Below are 19,287 nucleotides of genomic sequence, written 5' to 3'. Positions count from 1 at the left end.
TGGCTTAACAAGGGCGAAAAGGGATAATTTGCATATTTAGTAGTAGTGCATTGTGGGTAACCACAAATGTTCATTTATAACTGAATTCTTGCAAATTTCCTTCTGTTTTAAGAAGGCAATTACACCAAGCTTTATTTATATAGCACTGACCTCTTCTGCAGCTAATTACTGAGTACACAGTCACGTCACTGACTGTCAGAGGAACTCACAATCTAAAGGTGGCCACACACCCCATACAATATTTTAAATATATTTTCGATTCAAGAACTGCCATCAGTTTTTCTGACTGATAGTAACATTTCAAAAATCTGACCAATGTACCACACATGTATGTTCAATTTTTCCCCAATTATGAAAAAATGATAAGAAACCCAGAAAAAATTGCTTGGGTCTGTACATCAATTGAGAATCTACCACACACCATACAATTTTGATAAAAATTGATCAGAAAAATGCAACACTCTTGATCTTTTTTTATCGAATAAAAATGGGAAATTTCGATCAGATTTCTTGAATAAATGAAAAAAAAAGGCTTTCGATTTTTCGAGACGGCTAATCGTAATTATCAAATTGGTGTAAAATTGGATCTTTTAGTGTGTGTTGCTACCTTGATCTTACCATAGTCATAAGGTGGCCACACACACGATACAATAAAATAATCCGATTTTACAGCAATTCGATAAATATGATCGGATCTCCCGAAAAAAGAGGCGCTTTGTGTGATACCAACTGCTGACTGTTTATACCTGTTTGTTGCCTGAAGAAGTAGGTTATACCTGTGAAACGCGTTGCAGCTTTATGGGATTACACAAATTCATGTTTGTTCAAAAGTGACAGTTACTGTGTCTGCTTCTTGGAGGTATGTCCACCACTTCCTCCCAAGCACTACTACAAGTACTGTGTCCACCCCTGGCGGAGGGGTGTTTTACCCCCTTCTTTTCCGATCTACAGAGAGCGAGTTCTTAATCATGATTGGGGACAGGTCTAATCTCCTCACCTGCATTTACAGTGGTTGCCTGGACGGCAACCCTGGTTTGTGAGCATCTTATTCTCACATATTACTGGCCACCTCTATTCCAGTACAATATACTACACTTTATTTGGCTCTCACTGTTCCTTTTTCTAAAGATTGTATGGTGTGTGTTAGATTGTTATTTTATTAACCACTTCCCGACCGCCGTATAGAAAATTGGCGGCCGGGAACTGGACCCCGCAAGGACTGCCGTATTGACAAATGGCGGCGGTCCTTTTACGGGCATGGGCGGCGCGATCGCGTCATTCGTGACGCGATCGGCCGCCGGGGACTGGCTCCGCCCACCTCGCGCTGTAACCCGCCGGCCGTTCGGAAGCGCCGGCGGGTTACTAGCACCCGGATCGCCGCATACAAAGTGTATAATACACTTTGTAATGTTTACAAAGTGTATTATACAGGCTGCCTCCTGCCCTGGTGGTCCCAGTGTCCGAGGGACCACCAGGGCAGGCAGCAGCCACCCTAGTCTGCACCCAAGCACACTGATATCCCCCCCCTCCTGCCCCATAGATCGCCCACAGCACCCCTCAGCCCCCCCCCCCCCTGCCCACCCCCCAGACCCCTGTTTGCACCCAATCACCCATCAATCACTCCCTGTCACTATCTGTCAACGCTATTTTTTTTTATCCCCGACCCTGCCCCCTCCTGATCACCCCCCCCCCACCCCTCAGATTCTCCCCAGACCCCCCCCCCCCCCGTGTACTGTATGCATCTATCCCCCTGATCACCTGTCAATCACCCATCAATCAGCCCGTCACTGCCACCCATCAATCACCCCCTGTCACTGCCACCCATCAATCAGCCCCTAACCTGCCCCTTGCGGGCAATCTGATCACCCACCCACACCAATAGATCGCCCGCAGATCCGACGTCAGATCACCTCCCAAGTGCAGTGTTTACATCTGTTCTCTACCCTAAACACCCACTAATTACCCATCAATCACCCCCTGTCACTGCTACCTATCAGATTAGACCCCTATCTGCCCCTAGGGCACTCAATCACCAGCTCACACCCTCAGAACGCCCTCAGACCCCAGCCCTGATCACCTCGCCAGTGCATTGCTTGCATCTATTCCCCCCTCTAATCACACCTTGAGACACCCATCAATCACCTCCTGTCACCCCCTAGCACACCTACCCATCAGATCAGGCCCTAATTTGCCCAGTGTGGGTTCCTGATCACTCGGCCAAACCCTCAGATCCCCCTCAGACCCCCTTCTGATCACCTCCCCAGTGCATTGATTGCATCTATTTTCCCCTCTAACCACCCCCTGAGACACCCATCAATCACCTCCTGTCACCCCCCTAGCACTCCTATCCATCAGATCAGGCCCAATACAACCTGTCATCTAAAAGGCCACCCTGCTTATGACCGGTTCCACAAAATTCGCCCCCTCATAGACCACCTGTCATCAAAATTTGCAGATGCTTATACCCCTGAACAGTCATTTTGAGACATTTGGTTTCCAGACTACTCACGGTTTTGGGCCCGTATAATGCCAGGGCGGTATAGGAACCCCACAAAGTGACCCCATTTTAGAAAAAAGACACCCCAATGTATTCTGTTAGGCGTATGACGAGTTCATAGAAGATTTTATTTTTTTGTCAAAAGTTAGCGGAAATTGATTTTTATGGGTTTTTTTTCCACAAAGTGTCATTTTTCACTAACTTGTGACAAAAAATAAAATCTTCTATGAACTCTCCATACTCCTAACGGAATACCTTGGGGTGTCTTCTTTCTAAAACGGGGTCACTTGTGGGGTTCCTATACTGCCCTGGCATTTTAGGGGCCCTAAACCGTGAGGAGTAGTCTAGAAAACAAATGCCTCAAAATGACCTGTGAATAGGACGTTGGGCCCCTTAGCGCACCTAGGCTGCAAAAAAGTGTCACATGTGGTATCGCCGTACTCAGGAGAAGTAGTATAATGTGTTTTGGGGTGTATTTTTACACATACCCATGCTGGGTGGGAGAAATCTCTCTGTAAATGGACAATTGTGTGTAAAAAAAAAAATCAAACATTTGTCATTTACAGAGATATTTCTCCCACCCAGCATGGGTATGTGTAAAAATACACCCCAAAACACATTATACTACTTCTCCTGAGTACGGCAATACCACGTGTGGCACTTTTTTGCAGCCTAACTGCGCTAAGGGGCCCAAAGTCCAATGAGCACCTTTAGGCTTTACAGGGGTGCTTACAATTTAGCACCCCCCAAAATGTCAGGACAGTAAACACAGGCCACAAATGACCCCATTTTGGAAAGTAGACACTTTAAGGTATTCAGAGAGGGGCATGGTGAGTCCGTGGCAGATTTCATATTTTTTTGTCGCAAGTTAGAAGAAATGGAACCTTTTTTTTTTTTTTTTTTGTCACAAAGTGTCATTTTCCGCTTACTTGTGACAAAAAATAATATCTTCTATGAACTCACTATGCCTCTCAGTGAATACTTTGGGATGTCTTCTTTCCAAAATGGGGTCATTTGGGGGGTATTTATACTATCCTGGAATTCTAGCCCCTCATGAAACATGTCAGGTGTTTAGAAAAGTCAGAGATGCTGGAAAATGGGAAAATTCACTTTTTGCACCATAGTTTGTAAACGCTATAACTTTTACCCAAACCAATAAATATAGGTTAAATGTTTTTTTTTTTAATCAAAAACATGTTTGTCCACATTTTTCGTGCTGCATGTATACAGAAATTTTACTTTATTTGAAAAATTCATGAATATAATAAAACGTAAAACTCGCAGTAGCAATCAAATAGCACCAAAAGAAAGCTTTATTAGTGACAAGAAAAGGAGCCAAAATTCATTTAGGTGGTAGGTTGTATGAGCGAGCAATACACCGTGAAAGCTGCAGTGGTCTGAATGGAAAAAAAAGTGCCTGGTCCTTAAGGGGGGTAATGCCCACGGTCCTCAAGTGGTTAATATACACACCTTTGCAAGTTTCTAATCATTTTTATCATAATTGGGGAAAAATGTAACATTATGTGTGTGGTACATTGTAACATTTCAAAAATATGACCAATCAGTCAGAAAAATTTATTGCAATTCTTGAATTTAACAGATATTTAAAAAAATGGTATGGTGCATGGCCACCTAAGGTCTAATGTCCTACTATATTATTATTATGTATTTGTATAGCACAGACAGTTTGCTGAGAGCAGCTCAAAATCAAAGCTAGTGTGCAAAGGTTTTTTTTTTCTTTTGCTATAGTTACGCATCACTTGTTAGACACCGCACCCTCTACCTGGATTCACACAATTCTATTCACAGTATTAGACGTAGTGTATTAGCTCTGGGGGGTGGGCTCCTGAGTTCTGTGGCAACTGAAGGGTTAATTTGTCCTGCTGTAACTGTTTGGATTGGAAGTATGCTGCATGTGTGCCTGCCCCCCCTGCATTGCCAACAGGCCTTGTATCTGCTAGCAGCTGCAGTGCATACATTCCATTACCATTCTCAATCCGTGCCCCGACTGTCACCCTGACCTTTCCAGCATTGTATCATTCATTTGCGACAAATAGCAGCTGGCAGCAGCTGACATTCTGACAGAGCCTGCCTGACTGTAGTAGAAGTAGTAGAATATTGGTAAATATACAGATATTCTACTATCACTATTCTGCGCCCTTTTTAACAGGCATCTTTTGTTTTCAACTGGGGCCCGATTAAAATTACCTTTAGGGCTGGTTCTCACGGAAGGCAGGCGGCTTCGGGCGGCTGGAAGCCGTGTCGTCCAGTGACGTCTTGTTCGGGGGGCGGCGGTGCAGCGATCGTCAGCTTCCCATTGCGATCAGTGTTTTTTGTCCTCGCAAGGGGACATGAAGCCACGGCGGCTAGGCAACCCTGGATGCCGCTTGCTGCTTCTAGGACCGGCTGAACCGACGCGGTAAATCAGGATCGGAACGCCGCGTTTGTGCAATCTACGGTAATCGCCAGTAACTGCACAATGCTAAATGCTCCCATTCACTTGAATGGAAGCATTCAGCCGGCGAGTCCCGAACGTCTGGCGGTAAACGCTACCAAGCGTCCGTGTGAACCAGCCCTTACTCCTGGAGTCCTCTCCCAGAAAATGGTTTCATTCCAGCAAGCAAAAAAAGTACTTGAAGAGAAAAAAAATGTCCCCGGGGGGTACTCACCTTGGGAGGTGGAAGCCTTAGGGTTCCAATGAGGCTTCCCCCATCCCTGTAGCTGCAGGCAATCCAGCGCTGGATCCCCCGAAGCGACCCGCAATCCTGGGTCGACAAGGCTGACAAGGCTTGATATATTTAGCTTCCTTGGCTCCAGTGGGGGCGCTGTTGTGGCTCTCAGCACAGAGATAGGCGGAAATAGCCGATATCTGTCGGGTCCGCTCTACTATGCAGACGCAGGAGACTTGCGCCTGCGCTGTAGAGCGGACCGACAGCGATCGGCTATTTCTGCCTATTTCTGAGCAGAGAGCCGATACTGCTCCTGCACTGGAGCCAGGAAGGTAAATATTTACATCCCCGCTGTTCGGAGGGGCACAGCGATACCGCCGTGGGACACAGTAGGACGGGGGAAGCCTCGATAGGATCCGGAGGCTTCCCCCACCCGAAATGAGTACCTCCTATGGGAACTTTTTTTAGTTAAAGGTTTTCTTTAAAGCCTCTGCTTCAAGGTCCACTTATCTGACCGTACTACAATGGGAAGACCACTGCATAAGCTAAGCCAGTCAGTCTAGAAGTACAGAAATGCTGGCTTCGTATTGTGGCATCAAAACACCCCTAGTCTTGTCCCTGGCTAAATGATGGTAGTGGCTTACCCACACCAAACTTCACTCATACACAATTTAACTGGTAGAGAGCAGTTTTTGGCATAAGGTTCATCTTTATAGCATGCGTTAAGGTTGCCATACACTTATAGATTTGCAGCAGATTCGACCAACAGATTTCTGGCAGATGCTCGTCAAGTCGAATCTGACAGGAATCTATCTGATGTTTGCCACACACTAGGAACAGATTTCCTAAAGATTTTCAGAATGAAATCTATTGGAAATCTATCTAAATGCATTATTGGACCTTTAGATCCAATGCAACTCTATGGGCCATCAATCTGCTGCCAGCAGCAGATCGACCTAGATTTTCCATCCTCTCAGATCAAATCGATCGGAATTGGCCGAAAACCAATCGAATTTGATAGAATCGATTTTTGAACGATCAATTGATTCTATAGAATCGATCGATCGATGGCTGAAACCGACCAGCGTATGGGCCCCTTTAGACCAGTCTTTCAATGATTGATGCAGTTTGCTTAATGGTGTATAGTTGCATCATACAGTTTTTCTGGAATGGGTGCGAAATTAATCCCTAAAGACTGCTGCCTATAGGCTTCACTTTTATTCCAAATTACGGTACACACTTATTGGGCTCCATTCACAAAACTTCTCATAAATGATTTATTTATCACCTTATTGAATTTAAAATAACCTTTCAGCACAAGCAAAATAATCACTCAAAGTAAGTTGTTCCTGATTAACAATTTCAATATTACTTTTCTTGCCTTCATTATATTATATTTTTGCTCTTTGGGAGCTTAAAAAATGTAACACAGAAAGGGTGAAAACAGGAAAACAGATGAAAAAGCTTTTGTAAATCATGCCCAATGCTTCCTGCTGCATCCTTGAAAGGCCTAAAGCCAAAGCCTTTAGATTTGGAATTGATGATAAACGAGGTGACATGTGACATTATGAGATAGACGTGTATGTACAGTGCCTAGCACACAAATAACAATGCTGTGTACCTTTTTTTCACTCTCTGCCTGAAAGAGTTAAATATCAGGTATGTAAGTGGCTGACTCAGTCCTGACTCAGACAGGAAGTGACTACAGTGTGACCCTCACTGATCAGAAATTCCAACTATAAAACACTTTCCTAGCAGAAAATGGCTTCTGAGAGCAGGAAAGAGATAAAAAGGGTCAGCAGTTCATACATTTTCGCTCTGGCATACTTCAATGAATTGAGCAAAAACAATAAAACAGTTAAAACTTAAAAAGTAGATTGAAACAAAATAAAACTGTGGAATATCTTAAAAAGTCATTTTTAGGAGACGGAAGATAGATACAATTATTTATTTCAAGAGCTCCTAATACAATGTAAAGTAAACGTGTAGGGAGAAAAAGAACCCCTGGGGGGTACCTACCTCGGGAAGGAAAAAGACGTAGAACACAGAAGGTGGTGCACCAGCAAACAGGTGAACCTGCAACACTCACCTTGGGCTGGGGTACACGAGACATAGGAATATCTGGGGGTCTGGCAGGTGGAGGCAGCTGCACAGATCTCCAATAAATTTTATGCTGAAATTTATTGGAAATCTCTTTGCACTACACAGGCAGCAAGGGGATCCCTCTCTGATAAGATCTGATCAGAGAGGCATCTATCTTATGGTCTACTCTGCTGACCATCTGCCAGCATATGGACACCTTTGAGGTTGTTAGCCTCCTCTCTCCTGTTAGAGGCTATTTTTTTTTAAATTCCTCCCCCTCCCCTCCCAAGTATTGCGGTTTTGTGAGCTGCTCATCTGATCCCAAGAGAGGTATGTCTAAAGGTGGCCATACACTTGAATTTTTTCCAACGACATTCAATTATTTGATTGGATCAGATCAGAAATCTTTGCCGAACATGTTTCCAATCAATCGATCTCCAAAACACTACAGATGGGTAAGCACCATTCACAAAACATATGTATAAATATACACTAAAGCTGTCCACCATAGAATATTACATTAACAAATATATGTAGTGTGCAGAAATGATCAATATGTATACCACACCAAAAAGAAGGAAGTAGATCCTATGAAAACCACACCACTACATTGATATATGAAAAATATAAAATCAGCTTTCACAATACAAAGTAATTAAAACTGTGTAAAAATGGTAATCCATGCAGGGGGATACAAATAGATATATGATAATCAAATGCCACAGTACATGAATATACTCCAATATCCTAAAGTATCAGGCTAGAAACACACTCCACCCTGTATGCCCCAAAAGGAATGGGATAGTGTCAACCCAGCAAGAAAAGGGTGCATGAGCAACAAAAACACAAGAGAAGGGTGTAAGTGAGATGAACCAATGCAAAGACACCCACCAGGATGGGTGATGAATAGGTGTGAGATGGAAGTGCTAACAGCCGTTGAATAACATCGCAGAAAGCATTGTGCTGTAACAGAGTGAAACACCACATACTGTGCCGAGAAAAGGGCTTCCTGAGACAGAATGAGGAAGAAAGGAGGAATTGTGGCCCCTGCAACAGGCCGTCTTGATTCGCTGTCTAGCAGTTTTCTATACAATTCGATCGTAAAAAGTGCGTCGAAAGATGGAATCTGAAGGAAAAATTGTCCTGTTAATGGGCACCTTTAGACTTGGAAGTAAATACTGTTATTTGTTAACTGCTTCCGGACCTTGATGATTTAAATTGTATGCCGTCTTGATTCTCTTACCTCTGCCAGGGCGTAGATTTCAATCATCTCGCCTATCGCGTCGTTCACTCCCCATCTATATGACAGCAGAGCTGTGTGAGCCGGTCAGGAACAGATTTCGTTGGCTATTGACCCTGTCAACACCGTGAGCCAATCCCATTGGCTTACATTAATGGTCAGGAGGCACTGAAAACGGCTCCTAACCAGCTCACACAGCTCTGCTGTCAGAGACGGCAGAGAGGGACCTGCAGCGATGGGAGAGCAGCGTGACCGGCAGGTATGTGTGATTTGTTGGAAGGCGCCATTCTTTGGCACCAGCAGTCTCTGGTCCTTAAGGACCAGAGACTTCTAGCACAGAAGTTGTTAAAGCAAACCTGAAGTGAAAAACGATAAAAAACTGATGAGAAATAGTACTGGCCTACTCCTAAGAAATTTATTTTGCAGCTTAACCTAACATTTTAAAAAATGGAGAGTTGTGGCTGGGAACACTATCTGAGGTTGGGTGCTTGGTATTGTGGTATAGGCAAACCACCAAACAAGTCCAATATTCAAGTATACCAGCACTCCAAACGTTTTCAAAAAATCACGCTCTTTTTATTCAGCTGACATATCCACAAAAGTGACCGACAATTGTTTCGGGGGCCTCGCAGGGTCCCTCTTTCTCAAGGCGTGTGGTTACAATCAGACTTACTGATATAGCTAATATATACATCCTTAATGCCTTATACCCCCACCCCATAAACAGAAAAGGTTATTAACCTTTGAGCATATAAGTTGCTGGAAACATTAATAGGCAAGACATGAATTAAAAACACATTGTTGTAACGTATCCTGTGAAAAAGAATATTTTTGTTATTATATTATAATGACATAATATGCATTTCCTATCTTTCCTTCAGAAAACAGGAGAGTGGATTATTCTTGTTCAGACCTCCTGTATAGACTGTTCCTAGTTCATGTATCCAGTAGGCCTCTCTTTGCAACAAATGTTTGTCCCTGTCCCCCCCTCTCCTCTAACCTAACATTTTAACTGTTGACTGACAGCATTTCAATGTTTTCCGCTCCCAAACTACAGAACTTTTTTTTTTTTTTTTAATTCGTTCACTGCACTCTGTAGCACTGAATTTTTTTTGCAGGGCTTTACAGATTATGTAGTCTTGACACTAACTGTGCCTCAGAGAGCCTTACAATCTAGTTCCTGTATTCATATGTCCATTATAGCCTAAGGCTAATTTTGGGGAAACACTTTTTTAGGATGAGGGACAGGGCCGGGACAGGGTCTACCACCAACAGAGGCTGAGCTGTCCAGGTGGTCTCCCCCTGTTTAAATGTACCAATAAATTATGCATAAATAAAACAGTATTTGTCCACAGGAAAACAGACTTTAAAGGATACCACAACTGACATGTGGCATAATGAGATAGACATGGGTATGTACAGTGCCTAGCACACAAATAACTATGCTGTGTTCCTTTTTTTCTTTCTCTGCCTGAAAGAGGTAAATATCAGGTATGTAAGTGGCTGACTCAGTCCTGACTCAGACAGGAAGTGACTACAGTGTGACCCTCACTGATAAGAATTTCCCCCTTTTTTATCTCTTTCTTGCTCTCAGAAGCCATTTTCTTCTAGGAAAGTGTTTTATAGTTGGGATTTCTTATCAGTGAAGGTCACACTGTAGTCACTTCCTGTCTGAGTCAGGACTGAGTCAGCCACTTACATACCTGATATTTACCTCTTTCAGGCAGAGAAAGAAAAAAAGGAACACAGCATAGTTATTTGTGTGCTAGGCACTGTACATACACATGTCTATCTCATTATGCCACATGTCAGTTGTGGTATCCTTTAAGTTGACTTTTAACTTTTTGAAAATATGGCCACAGGTGCCAGTCCCAACAACGTAGCCAGCCAGCAAGAAGACGCTGCGAGGGACTTAATAAGAAAGGGGGGTCTGAGTCAGACACACGCATTCAGGCCAGTCAGACACCAGCCAGCGTCAAGAGAAGGGGATGAGGCTCACGAAACGGCCACATGTAGGCTTACTTGCAGGAGCATACATAGAAACCTTGGGGCCCCCTGCAAAAATTTCAGGGGGCCCCCTTCTTAGTTTACACCTATACACCCCCTTTCGATGTACAAATGTGGCATATCCGTTCTCCTCTGTTTCCTTCATCTACAAAACTCCCTCACCACAGCTCCGGTCTTCTCCTGGGTCCCGCTGGCTGCACTAAGGATTGGCTACCCTCAATCGGTTGGTGTCCTCTGCGCATGCGTGCACACACCCAAGTCACTGGGAGTATACTACTGCGCAGGCGTAGAATGCTCCCGGTCACATAAGCGCATTCGTGGGCAGGCGCAAGCATGTGCAGAAGATGCAACCCATCAGGGTTCAGCGATCCTTATGCTGAGCATACACTATACGTTTCTACGGCTCGATTAGCCGCCGGATTGACTCCCGCCGCGTCCCCGCGTGCACCTGGATCGATTCCCGCTCATTCTCGTGGGCGCTTCCTTATCTTGCGCTTGTTTAGTTCCACTGTCCTGCCCGCGGGTATTGAGCGCGGAATCGATCCGGCGGGCAATCGGACATGTCGGAACTCATCAATCGAGCCATCAGCGGCTCGATTGATAAGAAAAAAACGTATAGTGCATTACAAGCTGCCAGCGGGACCCAGGATAAGCGCTCATGCTCTCTCCACCCCCCCCCCCCCCCCCCTCTCTCTCCTGAATTTTTTTTCAGTGCTTATACAGTATTATTAACAATGAATAGATATTATGTAGAACCTACTAGTTTCTCTCTCTCTTAGCTAAATAGCAACATGTCCAGCAAGTTCAACTATTGAGCCTCACTGTATCTTAGAGTACCTGTAGGGAAAAAATGTCCCAATTTAGATACTTACCTCAGTAGAGGGAAGAATCTGGATATTCCAGTTTTCCTTGTCCCCTTCACCTCACCATTACAGTGAAGGGACCACTAAAACTATTTTGACAAGGGCTTGTCGACGGAGCATAGCCATTCTGCACAGGGAGGTCCCCACGCTTGCGCGATAACATGGAACCACCGCCCTGTGCCTGCACAGAACAACCAAACTCATTCACAGCGCCATGAAGCGTTGCTACAAGCTTTCAGAGGGTCCCGGCGAGAAGTGGTGGTCTGCAGGAGGACATAAGCAGCCTCTGGAGGATCCAGAGGTTTCCCTCTAGCGAGATAAGTTTTTAACATTTGCCTCCATTAAACTTACAGGTTTACTTTAATCTAAAGGAAAAAGCCGCAAAGGTAAAAAATGATCTCCCTGGCTGGATCAAGTTATCACTTTCCTAAACCTAGCAATTGTAGTTGTGGATGGTCTTCAAGATAAAGAAAACCTCTAAGCTCTTTTTAAATGGCAAAATGCAATTTGCCATCACTACTTTGGCTGGTAAGAGACTTCACATTTCAGCCTCTATTAGGGCCAGTGCACATCAAAAACCTCCAGCAGATCCGCAAAACGCTAGAGGTTTTGAAGCAGATTTTCAGAGCAATTCTAGGCAGGTTTAGAGAGATTTTCTAAACATGCCTAGCCTTTTTTGGAGTGTTTTTGTGTAGCAGATTTCATATATTGTTACAGTAAAGCTGTTACTGAACAGTTTCTGTAACACAAACGCTTGGAAAACCGCTCTGATCTAGCATTTTTAAGAGCGCTTTTTCCACTTTCCTATACTTTACATGGAGGCAGAAACTCCTCAAAAATCTAAAAAATGCTGCAGCCCCGAGTTTGCGTTTGTGGAAAAAAACAAACCGCTCTGGTGTGCACCAGCCCACTGAAATACATTACCCAAGCGTTTTTAAAAACGCTCCAGAACCGCTCTGGTGTGCGCCAGCCCTTACTGTGAAGAATCCCTTTCTAAACAGGTGCTAAAATGTCCTTTCCTCTATATGTAGCTCATGTTCTCTTGTCCTTTGCACAAACCTGGGAATAGAAAGATGCAGCTGTAGAGATGGTCAATTAGATGGTATAAATTCCAGCTTGAGTAGAAACTTCAAGCTTTTTGTATGTAGCTTGGAAATTTGCCCAATACAAATTAACAGAAAGTGTATGTGCTATACCCAGTTCCAAGCTACATACAATTTGCATTAAATCTGCATGCAAGCGAGAATTAAGAGCATCACACTACTTATTATATCTACTCATTTAGGTGCTCTTTTTTATTTACATATTTTAATTTTTCATGTATTTTTATTTCCCGTTTTATAACACAATTGGTACAATTTATTACTGTAAAATTATAAATTATGAAAGCATCTCTTTAATGCCAGGCTCAATTCTCAAAAATTATTGGGTTGAGTTCATTTTATACTTTTGCTAATAATATAATTAATTTAATTTTTAGTAATACTGGGCAAAAGGCTGAGACTGAAAGGATGCGAAATCTACAACCATCTATAACTAAGTAGGGCAGGAAAGCGTGTCTCGAGACACTCCCAGATTGCATATCTACAGCCTAGGCCATGGGCTGCATATTCCCACAAATTTAATATACTTGTTCCTTATATGTTAAAGCTTTTTTGAAATTCTGTATTATAACAAAGTTGAAAAGCTGTAGGCAAAGATTTCCTACCATAGGCTCTATTCACAAAGCATTAGCGCATTCGGTAATGCTGAAAATAGCCGATTTTACCGATCACCTTCCCAAATTACAATTCACTAAACCTATCACCGCAAAGAAAATCAGAGTTCAACTAGTGAGGTAGATTACCAACTTGTACGGTAATTACCTCAGGAAATGTCAATTCACCAAGATTTCTGCATTTAATTTACTGGCCAAAAGTGTTCGGTATTTTTCTCCAGCTCACAGCAGCCGATAACTCGCTCTTTCCATGCTGTCTCTGTGTGGTGGATTTAACAGACAGCCTTTGGGAGAGTCAGGCAGCCAATAGGGCCTCACTGTATCAAAGAAGGGGAAACTAGAGATGCAGGAAAGCCTTCAGAATTGTCAGATGTCTAAATCTGTATTATAATATACAGAAGAGCACCCCCCCCTCCCCCCCAGTGGCTGCATAGGACAGTAAACCTCCAAGTCACACACACACAGCTCCCTGCCTGCCTGCTGACCTGCTCCACGCTGGTAAGTGACATTTACCGAGCAGGGCTTAGTGAATTGAGGCATGTTTGTTCAGTAAAAACGGAAAAACTTTACTGAATATGGGGGGGGGGGGGGGGGGGGGGGGGGAAGGTGTAAAATACCGAATTCGGTATTTTACCAAACAAAATGATTTTACCGAACTGCCCATTGTGAATAGAGCCCTACGAATTCAGGTCCCCTTTGAAGGACAAACCTGAAACAAGCAGACAGCCAGTCAAGGTTGTTTTCCAGAACTGTATATTTAGTCTGTGGTGTCAGACACAGTAACTCAGAAAGAATTGGAGACCAAAGTTAAGAACAAGCCAGGCAGGTAGTAAAAAAATGGTACCCTTCATATTTCTTTCATTTCAGATTTCCAGATTCCCTTTAAGGGTAAAATTGTTAATTAGTGGTTAAAAAAATACCTGCAGCAAACTCTTCAATGGTCATAAGCGGGAAACGGATAAGTGACAATGCTTTGCCAAGTGCTTTGCGCTTGTTGTCGGATGTTATTGGGTGCTGCTGTCGTTGGCATTCTGCCTCAGACCAACGAACTACTGCATTAAAGAGTCTGATTTCACGGATCCCCAGTGTGTCTCGTTCCAAAACAGCAACTAAAGTATCTGTAAGAGAATCACAAATGGAAAAAAGAAAAAGAAAGAAAAAAAACTCTTAAAAGTTGAAAAGTTTTAAAATAGTAAGGTTTTTCAGAAACACAAAAATGTGTTTATTTAAACAGTATTAAAGTGTGTGCTAAAGATTAAAAAAACCTGTGTATATTGATTTAAATCGCAAAGGCAAATCGAAGCAGTCATGTAATAGAAACATAGATTACTTCTTAACTGCACCTTATTGCTTTTACTAAACTCACTTCCTGTAGTGAGAATGGGGACACAGGGCAGTAGCAAACATCCCAAAAACATTTTTTCCTTGGAAATGGACTTTGATCTACAGAAGCATGTTTATTAGCTTTTTCATCTCACCTGAAAATATGTTTTGTATTTTTGTTTTGGATGACAGTCTAAAAACTATGACTATACAGACCTGTTTGCTTGGCTTCCTGCAGAGCAGTATGAACACTACAGACAATAGTGAGGAGTAGGGAGAGCATGAATAGAGTTTTACTGAGAACTGCCAGTAAAGAAACACATTAGGTATCAGCAAAGGACTGCTGAATCCACTGCTGAACACAAAGGTGGCCAAGATTAGGGTACACCTGTACATATAGCCATGGCCTGGAATAATCCCACATTTTGGGGGAGGGGGGGGGGAGGGGACAACGGCGGTCTACTGTGTGTAGACAACGTAAACTCTTGGTCTTTGTATACAGAGGCACCGGGGGGACAAACAGGGGGGTGGGGGGTCAGAGGCAAAAAGGGAGGACAAACGGAGAAACATGGGCGCAAACAGAGGCACGGGGACAAACAAGCACAGGAGGCACAGAAGAGACAAAGATGTCGCAGCGTTCCGTCTTAAGAATAGATTCAGGTTAAGAATAGGAACTACAGTTCCTATATCGTTTGTTATCCAGGGACTACCTATACTATGTACTCTCTGGGATGCCAATTAGAGTGTGTTAAAGGACCACTATTGCGAAAAATTGTAAAATTTAAAATACACGAAAACACATACAAATACAAAGTGGGTTTCTTCCAGAGTAAAATGAGCCATAAATTAGTTTTTCCTATGTTGCTCTCACTTGCAGTAGGTAGAAGAAATCTGACAGAACCGACAGATTTTGACTAGTCCATCTAATTATGGGGGTGTCTCAGCATGGCCTTTATTCTTTATAAAGACATTACCTGAAAAGCATTTTTATAACAATATCGGCCAGCCTATCTGCTCGCTGCACACTTTTTTGGCAGATGGATGAAGCAACTGCTATTCACTAAGTACTTTTGAAAATAAATAAAACACAGAAAACCTCCTGTGAGGAGATGGGCTAGTCAAAAACCTGTTGGTTCTGTCAGAATTTTACTACATACTGTAAGTGACAGCAACATAAGAGAAAAGTAATCTATAGCTCATTTTACTCTGGAAGAAACATACTTCTTATTTGTATGTGTTTACATGTATTTAAAATGTTGCAATTTTCACGATAGTGGTCCTTTAATTAATTGCTGGTACATATGTGGTTCTATACTTGTAATTTGGTCACGCAGCATTTGTCATTTTGATCAACTACTTACTAGGACTATTGTTTTGGCATTATACACATCTAGTACTATGTATAGCCATGTTTCTGTCTGCTGCAGTTTCTAATGGTTTTAAATCAGGGATATGTCCCTTAAATAAAATGTGTTACTTTTTGGAGAGACCCTCTTGTGTTTGGGTTATTTGCTAGATGGACATCTGTTATGTTCAGTTTATATTATGCATACATAGCACAATTTTTTTTGTGGCTCTATATGTTTGTTGTGCATTTCAATATTTTATCTTTTATAACTTTGTAAAAGAAAATCAAAATCAAACGAAAGTTGAAAGAAAAAATCCATTTAGTGTGCATCAGGAATAGATCCAGCTCGATCAGATTTTGATCAGAGAGGGATCTTTTGGGCACAGTGAGTAACCATCTACTAGTGTATGGCCATACAAGTTTTTGACTCTAAAGCTTAAAAAAAAATTAGACATTAGATTTGATTATAAAAACAAAAAAAAATGGAATAAATAGAAAACTATTAAAAAGGTGGCACCTTAATTAGGGCCCTTTCACACTATGTGCTGCACTGTCAGTTTTGAAGCACCGCACACAGAGTACAATCTGCATGGTAACAGGAAAGTCCATACACTTTCAGGTTTACCGTTCACAGTACAGCTATGTGTTCCTGCGTATTTCGATGTAACATGGCCAATTCTCATCAAGTTCCATTGTGCTGCGACCACCGACATCAGTTCTATGTTTTAATCTGAGTTTTAGTTAGGTTTAGTACATAGTTTGCATCTGTTTTGAATTCAAGGTGTGTATTTAGCCTCTAGGGGGCTCTGCACACCTCTGTTGGTAGTCATTTCAGGAGCAGCCCGACTAGGGGCGCTGCCAATTTCTCTGTTCCTAAAGAAAACGTGTAAACCATTTTATGGCCAGCTGCTCACAGATTCACTCTATGTTTTTTGTTAATTAGTGGTTAAGGTCTCTTCCATGGGCATACCTCACTGCAGTGGAAGAGTCTAGTATGGAATACTGCGGGCAAACTGTTTTTGGAAGCCAACCTCCTCCATTTTGTTGCCTCTGTTTTAAATGCAAGTTGTGTAACCTGCCTATATTTAGGCTCTGCACATCCATGCAGTTCATCATTCAGATGCAGCCTGCCTTGTGAAGTGCCGTCACCTCCTCCTGCTGTACAGTGTATGTTTTGTGGAAATCCATAGAGGTAGTTAATCAGCTCTGCTGAGACACTTAACCACTACAGGACAAGCACTGATCCCATTCATTTGCCAATAACTATTACTACTTATCACACCTAAATGATCTATATATTTTTTTCAGGACAAATTAGGCTTTTAGTGAGTTATATTTATGTTTAGTAATTACCTTATGTTCTATGCATTTTAAAGGGGGGGGAAGAGACACACAATTTCGTCATTTACATCCATTATAGCTTTACAATAAACACTGCTAACTATAAGTTAAAACCACAAATGTGGTTGCCTATCCATCTTGGTTATTATAACTTTTAGATTCTGTTCCTAGCACAATGTATGGTGACAATATTGCATTTGGAAATAAAGGTGCCTTTTTTCTGTTTTGTGGTTTTTGCTTTCTCACTGTACACCATTGATGATTAAAAGACTTTGGAACCTTTTGCAATTTTTCGGAATATAAGACGCACTTTTTCTTCCCCAAAACTGGGGGGGAAAAGTGGGTGCGTCTTATATTCCAAAGGTACGGTATTTTCGCCCCATAACATACTTACCGGATCCTGCCGCCGCGATCATAGCCTCCTTCGTCTGTCCGCCGTCATCAAATGTCGCAGCAGCCGTCATCAGAGGGTCCAGCAATCCCATCCAGTATCCCCGACTGATCCCCGCTCTTTAAGTGTCCAAGTCGCTGGCTCCTCTTCACTGCAGTCATGCTTGTATGCAGGCTCGCGGTGATTACGCGCTGCCGGGGCCGCCTTCCTCCATAGTTACGGCGTCCTCTTCTTAGATACAGTGCCCCCTTCTGTGTGACGAGCGGCGCATGTGCGCCGGGGTCACGCATGACGTCAGGCGTACGTGCGCCGCTCGTCACGCAGAACGGGGCACTGTATCTAAGAAGAGGACGCTGTAACTATGGAGGAAGGCGGCCCCGGCAGCGCGTAATCACCGCGTGATCACCCCGGGGCTGCATACAAGCATGACTGCAGCGAAGAGGATCCGGCAACCAAGAGCGGGGATACTGGATGGTATTGCTGGACCCTCTGATCACACCTAATGGGACCCTCAGATGATGGCGGCTGCGACTCTCGGGTGATGACAGGCAGATGGAGGAGGGGGAAGATCGCGGCGACAGGATCAGGTGAGATGCAGCAGGGGTGTAGTGTAGTGTTTGGGTTGGCTGAAGGGGTTACTTAGTGAAGTGTAGTGTAGTTTGGGTTGGCTGCAGATGTTAGTGAGGGAAGTGTAGTATACTGTAGTGTAGTGTAGTGTAGTGTAGTTGTAGTAGGGGTTAGTGAAGTAATGTGTAGTTGATGGGGGCAGCAGGGGTGAAGTGAAGTGTAGTGTAGCAGGTGTTAGTATAGATGGGCAGTGTAGCTTAGATAAAGACAGTTTTGGGGGAGTTAGAGGTCCATAAGAAGCCCCTGCACCATAGATGCACCTAGGTTTAGTTTATTTTTTTTTTCCTGATTTTTGCCCTCTAAATCTAGGTGCGTCTTATATGCCGGAGCGTCTTATATTCCGAAAAATACGGTAACTTTTTCTCCTGAGTTTTCTCCAATTTTTTTTTTAGAAATTTGCAATTGCAACAGCACCAAAAAGTAAGTGAAAAAAGTACTTTGGAAATTATTTTGAGTATTTTCTTGATTGCTGGTGGCTTAAAACGCATTCAATTCAGAAGGTGTGAAAATATCACCAAGGAGAAACCTCAGGTGAAAAAGTGAATTGCATATGGGCCCTTATCTGCAAAAATAACCATAATATACCCTCAAGGCACACACATTTAAAAAGCTAAGTTCCTAAGGCAACAATATAGTTTTGGTTTTTTTAATATTCCATCATTTTTTTCATTTTACAAGTCTTGGTTTTGGTACAGAATATAAGAAAATGTTATTGCTTGGATTCAGTTTGTTACTAAAAAGAATACATAAGACATAACCCTTAACCCTAAAATCTATTCTACTATTTATCATGGTTAAAATGTTACTGCATATGTCTTGTGTAGATTTACTAATGCTTTCCCAAGTTTCATTATAATTTTGAAAATTAAATTTTATGTTGGATTGAGCTTGTCCTTACTCATTTCTTATGTGATGTGGGTCCAAGCTTTAAAACACATCAAAATGTATTCTACAACTCGTCCCGATTAAAATACCAGGTGCCTCATTTGGTAACAAACTGGTGGTGCACCCTCTACAAACACAGTGGATGTGTATACACGTCCAGTTAGGCTTAAGTGGTTAATTAACTCACCTATAAAGGTTTATGGTTTTCTGCAAAACAAGTATTTACTAAGATCATATTAGTAATAATAAGGCAGGTGAAAACTTATCACCACACATAAATCAGTATTTTAAGTGTTA

The 19,287-nt window shown here is 42.7% G+C and overlaps 1 protein-coding gene across 3 annotated transcripts in view; it reads right to left on the bottom strand.

The window, feature by feature from the left end:
• The window catches only part of BTBD2 (BTB domain containing 2), a 244,896-nt gene that overhangs the window by 85,449 nt on the left and 140,160 nt on the right, over positions 1-19,287 (bottom strand). For 2 of the 3 annotated variants that reach the window (XM_068233858.1, XM_068233860.1), the window contains one exon: positions 13,996-14,193. The exons of the other annotated variant lie outside the window; for it this stretch is intronic. In XM_068233858.1, the coding sequence (XP_068089959.1) occupies positions 13,996-14,193 (198 nt within the window). The remainder of the gene's footprint in view (positions 1-13,995; positions 14,194-19,287) is intronic. 3 annotated transcript variants of the gene reach the window in all.

The sequence above is a fragment of the Hyperolius riggenbachi genome, chromosome 1 (assembly GCF_040937935.1).
Source record: "Hyperolius riggenbachi isolate aHypRig1 chromosome 1, aHypRig1.pri, whole genome shotgun sequence".
Classification (NCBI taxonomy): domain Eukaryota; kingdom Metazoa; phylum Chordata; class Amphibia; order Anura; family Hyperoliidae; genus Hyperolius; species Hyperolius riggenbachi.
Note: the sequence above shows the minus strand (reverse complement) of the source record. Positions and strands in the feature narration are given on the sequence as shown.